General features: G+C 45.3%; 1 protein-coding gene across 3 annotated transcripts; it reads left to right on the forward strand.

Annotated features, from left to right (window-relative positions):
• The first annotated feature begins 8 nt into the window (after positions 1–8).
• NHLRC3 (NHL repeat containing 3) lies at positions 9–14741 on the forward strand. Of its 3 annotated transcripts, none has more exons than XM_083435456.1 (7): positions 9–207; positions 4210–4356; positions 6637–6787; positions 7435–7635; positions 9438–9529; positions 10920–11032; positions 13717–14741. In XM_083435456.1, exons 1-7 carry the CDS (start codon positions 100–102, stop codon positions 13943–13945), a joined length of 1041 nt encoding a protein of 346 aa, XP_083291582.1. In that variant the 5' UTR covers positions 9–99; the 3' UTR covers positions 13946–14741. The 3 variants fall into 3 exon arrangements, with proteins under 3 accessions (XP_083291582.1, XP_083291581.1, XP_083291583.1); XM_083435455.1 differs by having other exon boundaries at positions 62–219; XM_083435457.1 differs by lacking the exon at positions 9–207 and adding an exon at positions 3216–3236.
• The last annotated feature ends 3462 nt before the right edge of the window (positions 14742–18203 follow it).

Genomic DNA, 18203 nt, shown 5'->3' on the forward strand with positions numbered 1-18203 from the left:
CCAAGAAGCTTTGCTCCGTCCCGAACGCGCGCGCCTCTCTCGCTCGCTCTCGTGGCGGGGGGCGGCGGCTCGGCTCGCGCCCGCGGAGGCTCCTCCTCGATGGCTGCCCGCCGCTATCCCCGGCTCTGCCGCCTTTTGGCGGGCCTCGGAGGGGCCGCCTCGCTGGTGCTGCTGATCAGCCTGTACACGGCGGGGTCTGAGGTGCAGGTGGGTTGGCAGGTACAGAACGGCCCGCCCTCCGCTCCCGCGCCGCGTTTAGCAGGGTCCCGTGGGTCACAACAGCCCTGTGAGGTGGGCCAGGCTGAGGGAGCGACGCCCAGGGAGCTTTGGGCCCGAGCCAGGGTCGGAGGTGGGGGGCGGCCCTTTTCCCTTCACAGCTGTGTGCTGTGTGAATATGCCTACATCTGTGGGGAACTAATCCAAGGTTTCGCAAACTTGGGTCTCTAGCGGTTGTTGTTTTGGACTACAACTCCCATCATCCCTAGCAATAATAATAATAATAATAATAATAATAATAATAATAATAATAATTTATTATTTGTACCCCGCCCTTCTGGCTGGGTTCCCCCAGCCACTCTGGGTGGCTTCCAACCGAATATTAAAATACAGTGGTCTGTTAAACATTAAAAGCTTCCCTAAACAGGGCTGCCTTCACATGTCTTCTAAAAGTCTGGTAGTTGTTCTTCTCTTTGATATCTGGTGGGAGGGCGTTCCACAGGGTGGGCGCCATTACCGAGAAGGCCCTCTGCCTGGTTCCCTGTAGCTTTGCTTCTCGCAATGAGGGAACTGCCAGAAGGCCCTCGGCGCTAGACCTCAGCGTCCGGGCAGAACGATGGAGGTGGAGACGCTCCTTCAGGTATACAGGACTGAGGCCGTTTAGGGCTTTAAAGGTCAGCACCAACACTTTGAATTGTGCTCGGAAACGCACTGGGAGCCAGTGTAGGTCTTTCAAGACCGGTGTTATATGGTCTCGGCGGCTGCTCCCAGTCACCAGTCTTGCTGTCGCATTCTGGGTTAGTTGTAGCTTCCAGGTCACCTTCAAAGGTAGCCCCACATAGAGCGCATTGCAGTAGTCCAAGCAAGAGATAACTAGAGCATGCACCACTCTGGCAAAACAGTCTGCGGGCAGGTAGGGTCTCAGCCTGCGTACCAGGTGGAGTTGGTAGACAGCTGCCCTGGATACAGAATTGACCTGCGCCTCCATGGACAGCTGTGAGTCTAAAATGACTCCCAGGCTGTGCACCTGGTCCTTCAAGGGCACAGTCACCCCATTCAGGACCAGGGAGTCCTCCACACCAGCCCGTCTTGTCAGGATTCAACCTCAATCCATTAGCCGCCATCCATCCTCCAACCGCCTCCAGGCACTCACACAGGACCTTCACCGTCTTCACTGGTTCTGATTTGAAAGAGAGGTAGAGCTGGGTATCATCTGCATTTTGATGGACACCCAGTCCAAACCCCCTGATGATCTCTCCCAGCGGCTTCATATAGATGTTGAAAAGCATGGGGGAGAGGACAGAACCCTGAGGCACCCCACAAGTGAGGGCCCAGGGGTCTGAACACTCGTCCCCCCACCACCACTTTCTGAACACGCCCCAGGAGGAAGGAAGGAAGGAAGGAAGCTAGCAAGGAAGCTAGCTAGCAAGACCAGTGCTCAGGGATGATGGGAATGGGAGTCCAAAAACAGCTGGAGACCCAACTTTGGGAAACCCTGTGACCTAATCGAGTACGATTTCTTTAATGGGGAGGCAGCTTGGATGAAAAGTGTTTGGGGTGTGGTCTTGTATCACAGCTGTCCATGGAGGCGCAGGTTAATTCTGTGTCCAGGGCGGCTGTCTACCAGCTCCACCTGGTACACAGGCTGAGACCCTCCCTGCCCGCAGACTGTCTTGCCAGAGTGGTGCATGCTCTAGTTATCTCCCGCTTGGACTACTGCAATGCACTCTGTGGGGCTACCTTTGAAGGTGACCCGGAAACTGCAATTAATCCAGAATGCGGCAGCTAGACTGGTGACTGGGAGTGGCTGCCGAGACCACATAACACTGGTCCTGAGAGATATGCATTGGCTCCCAGTACGTTTCCGAGCACAATTCAAAGTGTTGGTGCTGACCTTTAAAGCCATAAATGGCCCAGTAGACCTGAAGGAGCGTTTCCACCCCCATCATTCAGCCCAGACACTGAGATCCAGCGCCGAGGACCTTCTGGCGGTTCCCTCATTGTGGGAAGTGAGGTTACAGGGAACCAGACAGAGGGCCTTCTTGGTAGTGGCACCCGCCCTTCATATGTGAAGGAAATAAGCAGCTATCTTCTCTTTAAAAGACATCTGAAGGCAGCCCTGTTTAGGGAAGTTTTTAATATTTAATGCTGTATTGTTTTTAACACTTGATTCGAAGCCGCCCAGAGTGGCTGGGGGAACTCAGCCGGATGGGCGGGGTATAAATAATAAATTATTATTATTATTATCCAAGTCCATGGGAAACCAAGCCATGTTTGGAGGATATTTGTTCTGTCTGAACTGGCCCTGAGACGAACCAGAAAAAGGGCATCTCAATCCCCACTAGGGAAGAAGGGGTGAGTGAAGATTTACAAGGGGCGGGGCATAAAGATCTACATTGGGATCTGTTGCCAGTGTGGATCCTGCCACCAAAGGCATTCACCTCACCTTGCCTCATGGGTGGGCTGGCCCTGCAGACTATACAATAGTCCGTATTACTGAAAAAAATGTGTTTTTAGTTGGCTGTTAAATGATCAATCTGTGGGACGTAATACTTCAGGATACATATTAGTATTTATATCATCCCCCCCCCCTCACGTTACATGAGAACTGCACTGTGAGAATGGACTGTTAGTTTGGAAGGGTCATGAGGCTACCAAAATAAACTTGCACTTTCTGAATTTGTAAATAAAAACAAAACTAAGGGCTTTTAAAAAAAAGAAAAAGCTCTAAAAGGGCCTAACAAGAACCGGTGAGTTTTCGGGAGGTATGGAAAGCTGCTTATGGCAGTTGAACTGAGAAAAAGGAACAGAAATTGTTTACTGTATCACACCTCAGCCACTAGGTTTGTATGGCTAAGAACAGTTGAAGGGTGGAATTTGGAGTGCTGGTTGAAAACAAACAAAAATAGAAAGGAAAATGGAGGGTAGGGTGAAGAGAGGGGTTTGACCTACTCAAGTCCCTGACAGCTTAGCTGTTAAAACATTCATGTTTTGGACTGGCAGCCCTCTAATGCAGTATGGTATGTCAGAGGAGGGCTGGATGTAGGGGGAAGGAAAAATATGTATTTTACCACTTCCCCATTCCTGAAACTTCTCCTTCCCTTTTGAGGCCAGGGGAGCATTGCCATCTACGCAAAACCTGTAAATGAAATTATCCAAGGATTTGGGATGTGGTGTCATCATCAGTACATTGGTGATGACCAGTTCTGCTTCTCTTCTTCATTAAATCTAGATGAAATTATGGAACCAATGTCTGGAATCAATAATGGATTTGGTAAGGGCCAGTAAACTGAAGATCAATCCAGGCAAGATGGATGGCAATGAGGTTTGCAGTTTGGAGTTTTACTTCTGACCTCACCTTTGGAGGCCTGAATGGTTTCTGTAGCTTGAAGTACATTTCACCAGCTTGACTGGTTTGCCAGCTGCAACCCACTCCTAACCACAATAGCCTGGACATGATTATCCATGCTCCAAAGAACGCAAGTGCCCTGTTTACTCCATCCTATTTACCACAGTGGCCAACCATAGGCCTGTGAAAAGTCTACAAGCAAGACATGAGGACAGTCTCACTCTCCAGGGGCTGATGCTCAGAGACATGGTGCCTCTGATCGCTGTTTGTCAGCCTAGCCTACCTGACAGGGTTGTGAGAACAAAAATGGGAAAACCTCAGGCATGCAGTGCTTAGAACAAGGATGAGATAAAAATGTGATAGATAAACGTTAAATACAGTAGTACCTCAGGTTACAGACTCCACTAACCCAGAAATAGTGCTTCAGGTTAAGAACTTTGCTTCAGGATGAGAACAGAAATCGTGCTCCGGCGGCGTGGCAGCAGCAGGAGGCCCCATTAGCTAAAGTGGTGCTTCAGGTTAAGAACAGTTTCAGGTTAAGTACAGACCTCCGGAACAAATTAAGTACTTAACCCGAGGTACCACTGTACTGCTCTCTGGAGATGGCTCATTTAACAGTAATTCTTTTGCCATTTATTTTTAAGGTGTTAAGTGAGTTGACTTTCTTCCCTCTCTGGAGAAGAGAGAAGCCACTCTACAAGCTTGATGTAAACTGGCCTTTGATTCCTTTTTCTGGTCAGACATTTTGTGTTGCTGTGGATGACGTCAATGGATTAGTATACGTGGGACAGGTAAGAAAAGACATTCCTCTGACCAGCAGAGTTGTCCAGTGTGTAGCTTCGATTGTTAGCAGTTCCTGTTTTTACAGCAACCAGACTAGGAACTCTTGCATAGAATACTGGGTGGGGGCTCATCCTTCAATGTCAGAAAAGTCCACATTTCTCTTTATATTTTTCCTTGCTGAATGCATGTGGATCTGTTGAGGAGAGCTTTGTGAGAGCTTTGTGAGGAGCAGACATTCTCATGACTTTTTTCCAGTGTGGGTGAACTTTTTCCATACTGAAAAAAAAATGCCAAAAAAAAAAAAAGTGTAGTGGCAAGAGCTGCCTAAAGGAGTAAATGAATGCTGTTGCTTCTTTCGCTATAAAATACCGTCTTTTCTTCAAAAATTTCCATAACTTGGCATGCTATTTTAACATTCATATCATGTTTACTCTGGAGCTTAGAAGCCTAATGCTAGAATAGGAAGCCAATTGTCATTCCTCTCCTACATTTCCCCTTTACACTCCACTTTTCAGTCTTTATGGTTGACCAAGATTGTTCATTATAACAGTGCCAGTGAAGAAAGCCACAATTATTTTAAGCAGATGACATCAGCAAGTCACTAGGATATCTCCATTAATGACCATTTTCTTTCCAGTGTAGGAAATGCTGGGCTGTGTCTTTGTACTAGGAATTGTGCTTTTATTCTCATGGCATTATGTTTCCCAAAGCTTGGTTGGTCTAAATGGATTCAGAGGCTGAGAGTTCAGCTTTCCTTTTTCTGTAGATCTGGCTGCAAAATCAAGAAAGGCTTTTAAATGTGCCACAGTTCCTCTATACTTGCCCTGCCTATCTGCTGCACATTAGTTCTATTCCATAAGGTGGCTGCATTCTGTCAGACCCTTCCCTCTGCCTTTCTGCCAGTTCTTTGTTTAGTTTCTCACACCTAGACTATGCTTGATCTCTTGTATCCCTGATCTTCCTAGAAACCTTCTCTTCTAGCCTGCATATCCTGTCTCTTTGCTTTCTTAAAAACACACACACACACACACAAAAAAAAAAACCTTGCAGCATCTTTTCCTCAACAGTGCCTTAGATCAGGGATTGCCAACCCGATTAGCCTGCAAAAGCCTTCATTGGTGCCCCCAGGGAGGAGCCCCAGAGTCGGAGCTTTCATTTTAAAAAAAGTAAGTTTCTTGCCCTCTTAAAGAGAAAACTCTGAAGCAAAATGGGAAGATAACTGTCTAAGTGATTTCTGTGAAATAACCAAGCCTGGCTCCTCCTGCCTGTCAGTGGTTTTAGCCAATAAGTGAAGTCAGAGCTGCAACTGATGATTGAGTTGTTTGATGGGCAGGCAATAGGGTCCTAAAGAACTTCTGTTTCCCCTTGTCTTTAATGCACTTTTCTTTCCTGTGTCTTATTTTCCAGGCAGAATTTCAACAGGTTATGCCTTTTCTCACATGGAAATACGATTATGGGGAAAGTGTCACTGTGATTGTACACTGTCCACTTTTGTGTTATGCCATGACCATCTAGATTAAACACTTTTACTCCATTCTTTAGTCAAAAAGGCTATGAGAGTGGCTTTACAAAGATCTTTAGGCTTATAATCTACAATACATGGCACACAAGGAAAAAGAGATGGGGAGGGAGAGGAGGGAAATCACGCTCATGCATCATTTCCTACAGTTCTTAGAATGATCTCTGGGATGGAGGCAATTCACATAGCCTAATGGACTAACGCCTTTTACTAGGTGACAGTTGAGAGGGGGCTAAAGGCAGCTGTTTGGTTGCAGTACAGTGGTACCTCGGGTTACATACGCTTCAGGTTACAGCCTCCACTAACTCAGAAATAGTACCTCGGGTTAAGAACTTTGCTTCAGGATGAGAACAGAAATCGTGCTCCAGCGGCACGTCGGCAGCAGGAGGCCCCCTTAGCTATAGTGGTGCTTCAGGTTAAGAACAGTTTCAGGTTAAGAACGGACCTCCGGAACGAATTAAGTACTTAACCCGAGGTACCACTGTATATGCTGAGGACAAAAATCCACTATCCTTTTGTACCTCTGCATTAAGATTCAGTGAAAGGAAGCCACTGATCAGTTTTTTCCTTGCATGTTTACCAGACATAACAATACTTGGTGGAGCTAATAAGATTTGTGAGACTATATGTATATGTATATGCACATGTATATGTATGTATAGGCAATAAGGAAATGTTATGGAAAAATTCTGGAATTTCATTCTGCAAGATAATAATAATAATAATTGAGATCTGATTGGTTCTCTGTTATCTTTATACACTTTTACAGAGAGGTGATGAAAATGTGCCTAAGGTTGTAGTTTATACCGAGGATGGCTATTTCTTACAAGCATGGAATGCTTCCATTGAAATGCCTCATGGTATCTTTGTGCAGAACACACCCAATGCATCTTCAGTGTGGATCACAGATGTTGGAACTGGTATGTGGAATGATTATTACTAAATAACACCAGAGTGAAACAAAATAGTGTGCTTGTGATGTTTTATGTTAGACGTAAATTTTAGAGGCTGCCTTTCCACAAAAGAACTTGTCTCCATGCTGTCTCATGATATAAAACATGAAAAAATAACACAACAGTCCATTCTAAGACACAAAGGTGAAGCGAGGCAGACTGAAATAACCAGACCGTTCATGTGCCTCTCCTTGCAGTTCCTTCCTTCAGCAGCTTGCTCTTGTATGTTCTTGGGCCTGATATCCAACTGAGTGTTCAATTTAACTACAGTACAGCCCACACAAAGCGCCTAGTACCACCAGGCCATCATCCTAAAAGATACAGCTCTGCACCTGTGCAAATCTTGCAGTTTGTACAAGTTCAGGTGATTAAAAAAGGGAGGAAGATGTTTCTTCCTGGGCGTTCAGTAGGCTGAGGAACAAGAACAGGTTCATGGTAGAAGACCAAGGGCAGTGCACACAGCACAGAGGTTCCACACTTGGAGAACAGTAAATCCAGTTAATGTCCCCTCCACTTTTTTCCCAATTCTTTACAACCTCACTCCTTTTAAAATTATGGTGTTCACAGAGAAAATGTGATCTTACTGAAATATGTCTATTTCCTTCTTCATATAGGCGAATATGGACACACCATTAAACAGTATAGTCCTTCAGGTGAACTTCTTCAAGTCATAGGTACTGCAGGTAGAGCAGGTTCTGGTACAAATCCCTTGCAGTTTGACCAGCCAGCAGAGATTTTTGTGGAAGAAAGCGGAGACATCTACATTGTAGATGGTGATGGAGGACTGAACAACCGCTTGGTCAAATTGACACCAGGTAAGTGAATGAACGTGAATGGCCTATATGTGCAACATTCAGAATTGCTTGGATGTACAGCATCCCCGCAACGGGGTGAGCTCCCGTTGCTCGGTCCTTGCTCCTGCCAACCTAGCAGTTCGAAAGCACATCAAAGTGCAAGTAGATAAATAGGTATCGCTCCGGCGGGAAGGTAAATGGTGTTTCCGTGCGCTGCTCTGGTTCGCCAGAAGCGGCTCAGTCATGCTGGCCACATGACCCGGAAGCTGTACGCCGGCTCCCTCGGCCAATAAAGTGAGATGAGCGCCGCAACCCCAGAGTCGGCCACAACTTGACCTAATAGGCAGGGGTCCCTTTACCTTTTTACAGCAATAGGGAACCTCCAGCCACCAGGCCTAATCAGCCCCAGCTTGTTTGGCCCCCAAGCCCGTTTACAACAAGCTCTCCCCACCTGCCATCACATGTGATGTCAGGTGTGCGGCACATAAAAGGCACAGGTGCCAAGGAACAATTGGGAGTTTAAAATGCTCTCCCAATTGTTCCTTAGCAAATGGGGCTTCTGAATAGCAAATCCCTTTGAAGTCCATTTGCAGGTGTGGTTTGGATCCAAACCACACCTGCAAATTGACATATTTTCCTCTGTGGGCCTGCAGAGCTAGTATGCAGAGGGGAAATGTCTTTTTGCAGGTACAATGCCTGCAAATGGGCCAAGCAAGTCCTGCCGTCAGTGCCAGTCAGCTAGGCAGCCTGTTTGAAATTGTGAGCTGGTTTCATAATGACATACTAGACAAGTAGGTGTCTCCACCCACGTGTCAAAATAGCCTCCAGGGGGTGGGGAATTTCCCAGTGCCTGCGCTAGTGGTTTGTTTTTGTTTTTGCTGTGTTCTCCTAATTTATGTGACTATCATTTCTGTATTTCTTGAGGTCTTTTGTCTCTCCCATATGGGTTTACGCTTTAAGGGCTCTGTTAATTGCAGCATTTGAAATTTCGGTAGAACTTCCACAGTCCGGCTATGATAGAAGGAAATGTGTTTTTTACAGTATTTAGAATATGTTCCTCCACTCTGTTTTTAGGAAGAGGACAGAAAGTTACCCTGTTTTTGAAATCACTAAAGAATTAGAAAGCTGTCGCTGACTTAAACCCTCGTACTTATGGGACCGTCTCTCCTGATATGTCCCGCAGAGGACCCTAAGGTCCATGAATAATAGTAGCTTAAAGGTCCTGGGCCCTAAGGAAGTCAAACTATCCTCCACTAGGGCCAGGGCTTTTTCAGTGAGGGCTCCAACCTAGTGGAATGCTCTGTCCCATGAGACTAGGGCCCTACAGGACTTTATCTCCTTCCGCAGGGCCTGTAAGACAGAGCTATTCCGCCTGGCCTTCAATTTGAATTAGCCTGATCCTCTATTCCCTTTTCCCTTTCCTCTTCTATGAAGAAACCCTTTCTGGGACCCCACATTTAAATTCTTACCCACATACCTCCTTGCTGGCCCTAGTAGGACCAACTTGGCCAGTTAGCCCAGGTGATCATTCGATGTCTATTGACTGGGGTATTTTTTCCCCAAAAATGACCCCTGAATTTTTGAATTTTATTGATATTGATGCTGCATTTTATGCTGTATTCTGTGCTGTTTTATGCTGTTTTTTAAGTTGCATTTTAATCAATGTTTTAATCAATATTTGCTGTTAGCCGCCCTGAGCCCGGTTTTTAAACCGGGAAGGGCATGGTATAAATAAAAATAAATTTATTTATTTATTATGACGTAATGCAGATGTTTTATTATAAAATGCACAGCAATATATGGTGCTTCCTTTCTACCTGCAGACTTTAAGACTCTATGGCTGCATGGAGAAAATGGTTCTGGCACTGCACAGTTCAATATCCCACACAGTGTAACGGTGGATGCTGTCGGACGGGTAAAGTAGCCGTGATCGCTGTAATATAGTTTTATAAATAGCCATCATGACCAGGGCTTGAAATTTTCTCACTTGAATTTAAACTTCCAGTAAATTTACTTGCAGCTTTCAATGAAGTGTTGAGGACCGGTGCTTTAAAGTTTTGGGGCTTTCTCCAATCTTTTATGGCATGTTTCTCTCCCCCGCCCCTTCCTTGCCTGTGAATGAAACATTCCATGCTATTTTTCATCAATGAGTTTTAATTAAACCAAGAAACGAGTGATTCCATGTTAGCATTTTTTTAATAATAAATTTTTATTGGAAATTTTATTTACAACTTAACACAAACCCCCCACCCCCCCCAACACAGAAATCCACCCCCATCAGACACAAGCATAACAAACAACAAGCATAATATACAACAATACACACAACCAAATAAAAGACTTCCTTTATCTTGTTTCTGGCATCCTTATTTACTTCTTATAAGCTGTTTTCCTTTATGAATAATTATTAAGATTTTTCTAATTATACCTTAAATATCCACAATGTCTCCTGCAGACATTAATCGAAACAAGTCCAGGTATGAATTTCAGGGCACTGTTTTGTGAAGTGTTCTCTGCATTTCCCCCGATTCCATGTTAGTATTGTAGGGAAGTACTGGACCAACGTTTTAACTGAAAAACTTACAATTTTCATGTAGAAGGAAAACACGTCTATGATTTTCCTTTGTTTTCTAAACTTAGAAACAAATAATAATCTAAAACAAACGTTCACTTGCTATGAACAAGCTCTGCCTGCTTCTGGGAGAAAAAAACTAGGAGGCTTGGCTTAATATTAACTGCAGACCCACATTAGTGGTTTACTGCTCTTCTTCCAACCGCAATCAAAAGCCGCTCTTCCTGCCTTAACACTCGTGTCATATAGGTATGTTTATTTATTTATTTATTTTTATTTTTAAATTCAATTTTTCCAATACAAAATTTATACAATTCATACATCTTTTTTTATATCCATTCTCAGTTTGACTTCCCTCAACTTGACTGATACTCCTTCCCTTCTTAATTTCTTACACATTTCTAAATCCTTACTTCCATTATTTTTATAAATTAAATCTTATTTTACTCACATTCTAACATTTCTTCTTACAGTGCTTCATTAAAGCTTGCAAGCGTTATGTCATATAGGTATGTTTAGCAGGAAGCTAGGATTAAAGAGCGCGTGCTGTTCTGCAGGTATGGATTCTTCCCTAAAGAGAGTTCAGTAATGTTGGCGAGATCCTATACCAGCCTGCTCAGAATGGCAACATGTAGATCCCCATTTCATGTGATATTAAACATCGTAGAGCATATGCAGGATCGCTGAGGTGGTGTTTAAAAATGGCTGTGAACAGATTTTGTATTTTCAGTAGGTATGGGTTGCTGACAGAGCCAACTGGAGAATCCAGGCTTTTCAGAAAACCACAGGGGAATGGTTGGGCTGTTGGAATAGCTGCTTTACACAAGATGGCCCTTCTTCTGTCAGGTATAGTATCTGTAACTTGCATGCAAATCTGGGTGGTGGGTGGAAGGGGAGACTTTTCAACTGAGCAGGGCTCATGTTGATTATGGAGAACGCCTTGGTTTGTAAGGTGATGAAGAGCTCCAGTGCCAGTGTTAGAGCCATTTTACGTGGCATAGTGGGTGTACCAGTATTTGAGCTACTGTGTCCACTGGAGATACCGTATTTTTTGCTCTATAAGACTCACTTTTTCCCTCCTAAAAAGTAAGGGGAAATGTATATGCGTCTTATGGAGCGAATGTAGGCTGCGCAGCTATCCCAGAAGCCAGAACAGCAAGAGGGATTGCTGCTTTCACTGCGCAGTGATCCCTCTTGCTGTTCTGGCTTCTGAGATTCAGAATTTTTTTTTCTTGTTTTCCTCCTCCAAAAACTAGATGCGTCTTGTGGTTTGGTACGTCTTATAGAGCGAAAAATACAGTATATCTCTGCCTAACAGTGAGATGAAAATGCCAGTGTGTTTGGTGGTGCTGTATAACTTTTACACTGGCTTTCCTCAATGTATCCATCTGGCTCGAAAGATGAGAGGTGGCTCATTAGTGCATCCATCCAAATAATTTTGCATGTTGTATTTCCATAACTTTGCACGAATATCAGATGCTAGACAGATGGTAGATGTTGCCTTTTTTGCGGCCCTTTTATTATCGGAAGGGTTATGGCATGCAAAAGCTTGATTCGGCTGCCAAAGCCTTAAATTAGGCTTTCTAATGGGTGCCTGACTTCTATTTGGATCAGATCCAGCAATTCTGTAAGTGGAATTCTGCTCAAGAAGAAGAAGCTCCTGGCATCTGCAAATAGAAGAGGAAAAGTGATTTTCACAGTACCCCTTGGAAATCTACTCTGCAGAGGAGTGGGTGCTGGCATTTGTCCAGGGGGCTAGCTACGTGCAAGATGAGGAATACGCGAAAAATCATTATTATCATTTATTAAATTCCTGTACCACCCTTCATCCAAGGATCACTGAGCAGTTTAAAACCACAAAAATACATACCATATAAAAACCACAAAATACAATATAAAAACCACAAAAATACATACTATAGTAACGAACGAAAACAATGCCCCCCCCCCCAGTTTAAAAGGCCATTGATTGATTAAGGCTTATGAGAAAAGGAATGTCCTCCCCACTTGCTCCAAGGCCTTTCTGCGAACTGAAGGACTCCTTCCGTGAAAAGAAGGGCACCTTTAGATCCTGCTCATCGGGATCGGGCATTTCCACCATATTTGAACAGTCTGCAGCCATTCAAATTTTACCCCACACAAGCATAATACTGGTTCTGTTCACTTGCACTCGCAGCTGTATGGAAGCTGCTTCCCCATGGGGTAATTCCATGCTGCTTTGGAAATATAGGAATGAGGCTCTCGCATAAGTGTGGTCTTTTCCTTTCATTCATTGGGATATGTGTTCATAGAAATGACTGTGGGTCTAATGAATTCTGATTAATGGTGGATTGTGCCCATCTAGTCTGTGTAAAAGTCTTATCGTGCAGGTTGTGCAAAAACATTTTTTGTTGTTAACTAAGAATGTTGAGGGGGACATGGGTGGCGCTGTGGGTTAAACCACAGAGCCTAGGACTTGCCGATCAGAAGGTTGACAGTTTGAATCCCCACGCCGGGGTGAGCTCCCGTTGCTCGGTCCCAGCTCCTGCCAACCTAGCAGTTTGAAAGCACGTCAAAGTGCAAGTAGATAAATAGGTACCGCTCCGGTGGGAAGGTAAATGGCGTTTCCGTGTGCTGCTCTGGTTCACCAGAAGCGGCTTCGTCATGCTGGCCACATGGCCTGGAAGCTGTCTGCGGACAAACACCGGCTCCCTCGGCCAGTAAAGCGAGATGAGCGCCGCAACCCCAGAGTCGGTCACGACTGGACCTAATGGTCAGGGGTCCCTTTACCTTTAAGAATGTTGAGATTTGAGTTTAGTGCCAAAGAACCTGATGACTGGAAGGGGCTGTCATTCATGGAGGGTGGGATTATGACAGTTCCACCCCCCTTCTTAAAATACTGTATTTTTTGCTCTATAAGACTCACTTTTTCCCTCCTAAAAAGTAAGGGGAAATGTGTGTGCATCTTAGGGAGCGAATGCAGGCTGCACAGCTATCCCAGAAGCCAGAACAGCAAGAGGGATTGCTGCTTTCACTGCGCAGCGATCCCTCTTGCTGTTCTGGCTTCTGAGATTCAGAATATTTTTTTTCTTGTTTTCCTCCTCCCAAAACTAGGTGCGTCTTGTGGTCTGGTGTGTCTTATAGAGCGAAAAATACTGTAAGTCTTAATGGGTTTTCAAGAATAATGAAATAGATAAGCAGAAGAAGTAAGTTATCTACTGAATAAAATATGCTGATGCACTTCACAAACTGCAGTTTCCTATTCTGTCTGAACCCTGATTCCCTGGCCAAAAACTGGCTCAGAAGGCTCACAAAATCCTCCAGATGACACCAGTAGGATGAATTTGGGATTATCAGGAGACCCCCCAGATCAACTTTTCAGGTGGCATGAGGGATATGCAAACAGAAGGTAACCCCCCCCCCAAATGTGAGCAAAAGTGCATTATGTTCATACAGTACTGGAGGATTTTAAATAGGATTTAAAGGATTCTCTTTAAATAGTCTCTCTCTCCGCTTCTCTCTCTCTCTCCCTCCCTCCCTTCCTCCTGTAGATTAACTCCAGATCAAAGGTATATGATCGTCGCACATATAAATATTGACAGGGTGTCAATCTTGGCTGCCCCACCGGTAGGATCAATTGAGGACTGTGTTGTGATGGACACAATTCAGCTTGCAAGCGAAGTTAAGCCCCATCTTGTGGATGTCAGCAAGAAAACTGGAGCAATTTATGTAGCAGAAATTGGAGCCCAGCAAGTACAGAAGTACGTGCCTTTATACTGACAGCATCTTTCACACGGCACAAGGGACTTCCAGAATATTTCCTCTGTTGGATTGCTGTCGGCTGTGTAACACAAGAACTTTTGGATTAACTTTGTTCATTTGAAGTGCACATTTGTTTCACTTTTTGTGCCTATCTCAGGGATTTTAAGTGGCGGCAATTTTTGTGTTAGCTGGTTTTTATAGACTTGTTTGTTTTTGTAAGTCAGTGTCACCAGCGCTGCTAATTTTAAATCATACAAAAGTAAATTTACCACCGCACAAACTGCTAGAAATGCTAGTTTAATGCAGCTTCCATGAGTCATCCCGTGATTGGGAAAAATTTCTTCTTCATGGAGTCAGAATTTTCCGTTTATTTGTAGCAGATTATCTCAGCTAAGGAGCCTGATTGCTTCTTTCCTGTGAATGGAGGAAAAAGAGGCTGGTCTGGTCTGTATGGGAAGATCCTAGAAGATGACTGTGCTGCAAAACAGTCTTGGCTATGCTTATCTCTGGAAATGTCTCCTCCAAGTATGAAAATGCAAGGTCTTTTAGCAATCCTCTTCTCTAGGGAGCCTCAGTTAGCTTTCCACCAGAGTGGTATCTTTTAAAACTCTCTTGGGACTTCTGAAGCTTTGTGAATGACCAAGAAATTCAAGTTTGTTTACTCCTAAAGCAAACTGTCATGTTGTGACTACTCTTACTGTTTGGGGTATTCTTTACATTCCCACTTTTGCGTGTATGCTTTGTTGTGTGAGCCCGGTTTGGCTGGGGAGGGTGGGGTATAAATAAAAATTTATTATTATTATTACTTAGGAAATTTGCAGAATCTAAAAATACCTTTCTTCCATTTTCCTGGAATTGTTTTTTATTATTTGTAAAGCACCCAGTTCAGACTAGTGCTGTAAACATTTGAAGAGCCCCCTCTGCGTTTTAAGGGCTGCTTCATCCTCTATTCAAAGTCTTTGGTGTCCCACCTAAAGGCTATTCCTCAAAAGGTTATGTGAATGCATATATCAACTGGAGAACAGAGATTTGACTGCAGCACCTTGTTTCCTTTTCCCCCCTTTTCTGCCTTAGGCCCACTTCAATTATATGGCAGAAAAAGTGGGATTGGTAGCAAGTGGAACTTCATGGCACTTCAGTTTAACCTCTGCATAGGTTGCCTGAGCCTGTGGACTGCCCTCAACCCTATTGGCTAATGTTGCCCCACCTTTGAGATCCTACATTTAACAGAGCATGTTGAACTTACCGTGAAGTGTGTTTCTGGTCAGCAGAGAGTGGAGCATGCAGGAAAGAGTTAACTCCTCTAGAGTTAGCACTGATTGGCATGATTTGGTCCTGCTGAGCAACAGGAAGGGGAAATACCGTATTTTTCGCTCTATAAGATGCACCAGACCACAAGACTCATCTAGTTTTTGGAGGAGGAAAACAAGAAAAAAATATATTCTGAATCTCAGAAGCCAGAACAGCAAGAGGGATCGCTGCGCAGTGAAAGCAGCAATCCCTCTTGCTGTTCTGGCTTCTGGGATAGCTGCGCAGCCTGCATTCGCTCCATAAGATGTACACACATTTCCCCTTACTTTTTAGGAGGGAAAAAGTGAGTCTTCTAGAGCAAAATATACGTTAGTTTTCTTGCAACCGATCCAACACCCAGTAATAACAATACTGAGAACAGTTCTGTTACAGTAGGACTGAACTGGCCCCAGACATTGAGGAACTTAACGTAACAGAGAGAATGGAGGAGGTCTCTGGGAGTTCCTGTTCTAGGCTGATCAGAGGAGCGAGACCCAAGGAGCCTTAAGGTCTGATCTGGGTGGAGCTGCTTGCTACACTACCCCATTCATCCTGAGTGGGTACGGACTTAGGCTACTCCCTCCAAAGGCTGCATTGGCAGAGGCATATCTGTTCATCTTGAGTGTCAACGTGGAAGGGAATCCTTCTCTAGGGATGCACTTCTGTGGACCGCAGTATGGTGGCTGCCCCTTGATGGAGTGGGCAGTGATACTCCTTGGGAGAACTCTAGCTTTTGAGGTTGAATCCTGACGAGACAGATTGAGGTTGAATCCTGACAAGACAGAAGTACTGTTTTGGGGGGACAGGAGGCAGGCAGGCGGGTGTAGAAGACTGACAAGACAGATTGAGGTTGAATCCTGACAAGACAGAAGTACTGTTTTGGGGGGACAGGAGGCAGGTGTGCGGGTGTAGAAGACTCCCTGGTCCTGAATGGGGTAACTGTGCCCCTGAAGGACAAGGTGCGCAGCCTGGGAGTCATTTTGGACTCACAGCTGTCCATGGAGGCGCAGGTCAATTCTGTGTCCAGGGCAGCTGTTTACCAGCTCCATCTGGTACGTAGGCTGAGACCCTATCTGCCTGCGGACTGTCTCGCCAGAGTGGTGCATGCTCTGGTTATCTCTCGCTTGGATTACTGCAATGCGCTCTATGTGGGGCTACCTTTGAAGGTGACCCGGAAACTACAACTAATCCAGAATACGGCAGCTAGACTGGTGTCTAGGAGCAGCCGCCGAGACCATATAACACCAGTCTTGAAAGACCTACACTGGCTCCCAGTATGTTTCCGAGCACAATTCAAAGTGTTGGTGCTGACCTTTAAAAAGCCCTAAACAGCCTCCGTCTAGTATACCTGAAGGAGCATCTCCAGCTCCATTGTTCTTCCTGGACACTGAGGTCCAGCGCCAAGGGCCTTCTGGCGGTTCCCTCGCTATGAGAAGCCAAGTTACAGGGAAGCAGGCAGAGGGCCTTCTCGGTAGTGGCACCCACCCTCCCATCAGATGTCAAAGAGAACGCCCTCCCAGCAGATGTCAAAGAGAAAAATAACTACCAAACTTTTAGAAGACATCTGAAGGCAGCCCTGTGTAGGGAAGCTTTTAATGTTTAATAGGTTATTATATTTTAGTGTTTTGTTGGAAGCCGCCCAGAGTGGCTGGGGGGACCCAGCCAGATGGGCAGGGTATAAATAATAAATTATTATTATTATTATTATTATTGATGGAGAAAGCCCCCGGCTCAATGTTGACGTCACCGACAGGAATACAGTGGTACCTCGGGTTAAGAACTTAATTCGTTCTGGAGGTCCGTTTTTAAGCTGAAACTGTTCTTAACCTGAGGTACCACTTTAGCTAATGGGGCCTCCCGCCTCCGCCGCTCGATTTCTGTTCTCATCCTGAAGCAAAGTTCTTAACCCGAGGTACTATTTCTGGGTTAGCGGAGTCTGTAACCTAAAGCGTCTGTAACCCTAGGTACCACTGTATAAGTCTTGAAGGAGAGCTCCTTGAGCAGGATGTATCCTTTCCTTTGCTGTCAGGCTTTCAGGCAGCTGCAGATCAGCATGAACATGGCAAGCCTCTCATGTATGGGGCCTTGTGGGAGTTCTTCAAGCACTTTACTTTTCGAGAAAATGAATGTTAGTGTCAGTCCTACCCAGTTCGGTTTGGCAGCCTTTGCAAATGGATATCCTACTTTCAAGGTACAGGCTGACATTTACACTCATCCTGTAAAGCCACAGCTATGAAAGATAGATGAAGAGGAGTACCATATATAAATTTAGTAAGTACAGTGGTACCCCGCATGACGAATGCCTCGGAAGACGAAAAACTCGCTAGACGAAAGGGTTTTTCGTTTTCTGAGGGGCTTCGCAAGATGGATTTTCCTAAGGGCTTGCTTCGCTAGATGAAACGGCCCTGCCTCTCCTGTCATGGCGACGGTCACTGTACGCACGCATGCTCGCTTCCCCGCTCCTCCGGCTCCCTCCCACCTTCCGGCTGACGACTCCTCCGGCTTCCTCCGACCTTCCGGCTGACGGCCGACCTTCCGGCTGCCTCGCGCCGCTGCCCACCCCCCTTGCGCGCTCCTCTGAGAGAGCCATTGCCACCAGCAGCCAGCGTTGCAGCCGGAGTCACGCTCCTGAGCCCCGCCGCCCTCCAGCAGCCGCGTCGCGCGGTGGCCACAAGGCGCAGGTGAGTCCGAGGTACCGGCTGCGGCAGCTGTCCTGCTTCTCCCCCCCCCTCCCCGCCGTTGTCAGTGTTTAAATGCAGTGGTGATTCGCAAGACGGAAAAACTCGCACAACGAAAAAACTCGCGGAACGAATTAATTTCGTCTTGCGAGGCACCACTGTAATAATAAAAAATAAAGGAGGAAGGGAAACTCAACCAGACGGCTGAAGTATCATAGAGAAGACATTTATTTACAGGTTCTAAAATACAAACGATATCGTACATTTCATATTATATTACAAAGATGAATATTAAAATAAACAATACA

Source organism: Podarcis tiliguerta (assembly GCF_965153285.1).
Source record: "Podarcis tiliguerta genome assembly, chromosome: 3".
Lineage (NCBI taxonomy): Eukaryota > Metazoa > Chordata > Lepidosauria > Squamata > Lacertidae > Podarcis > Podarcis tiliguerta.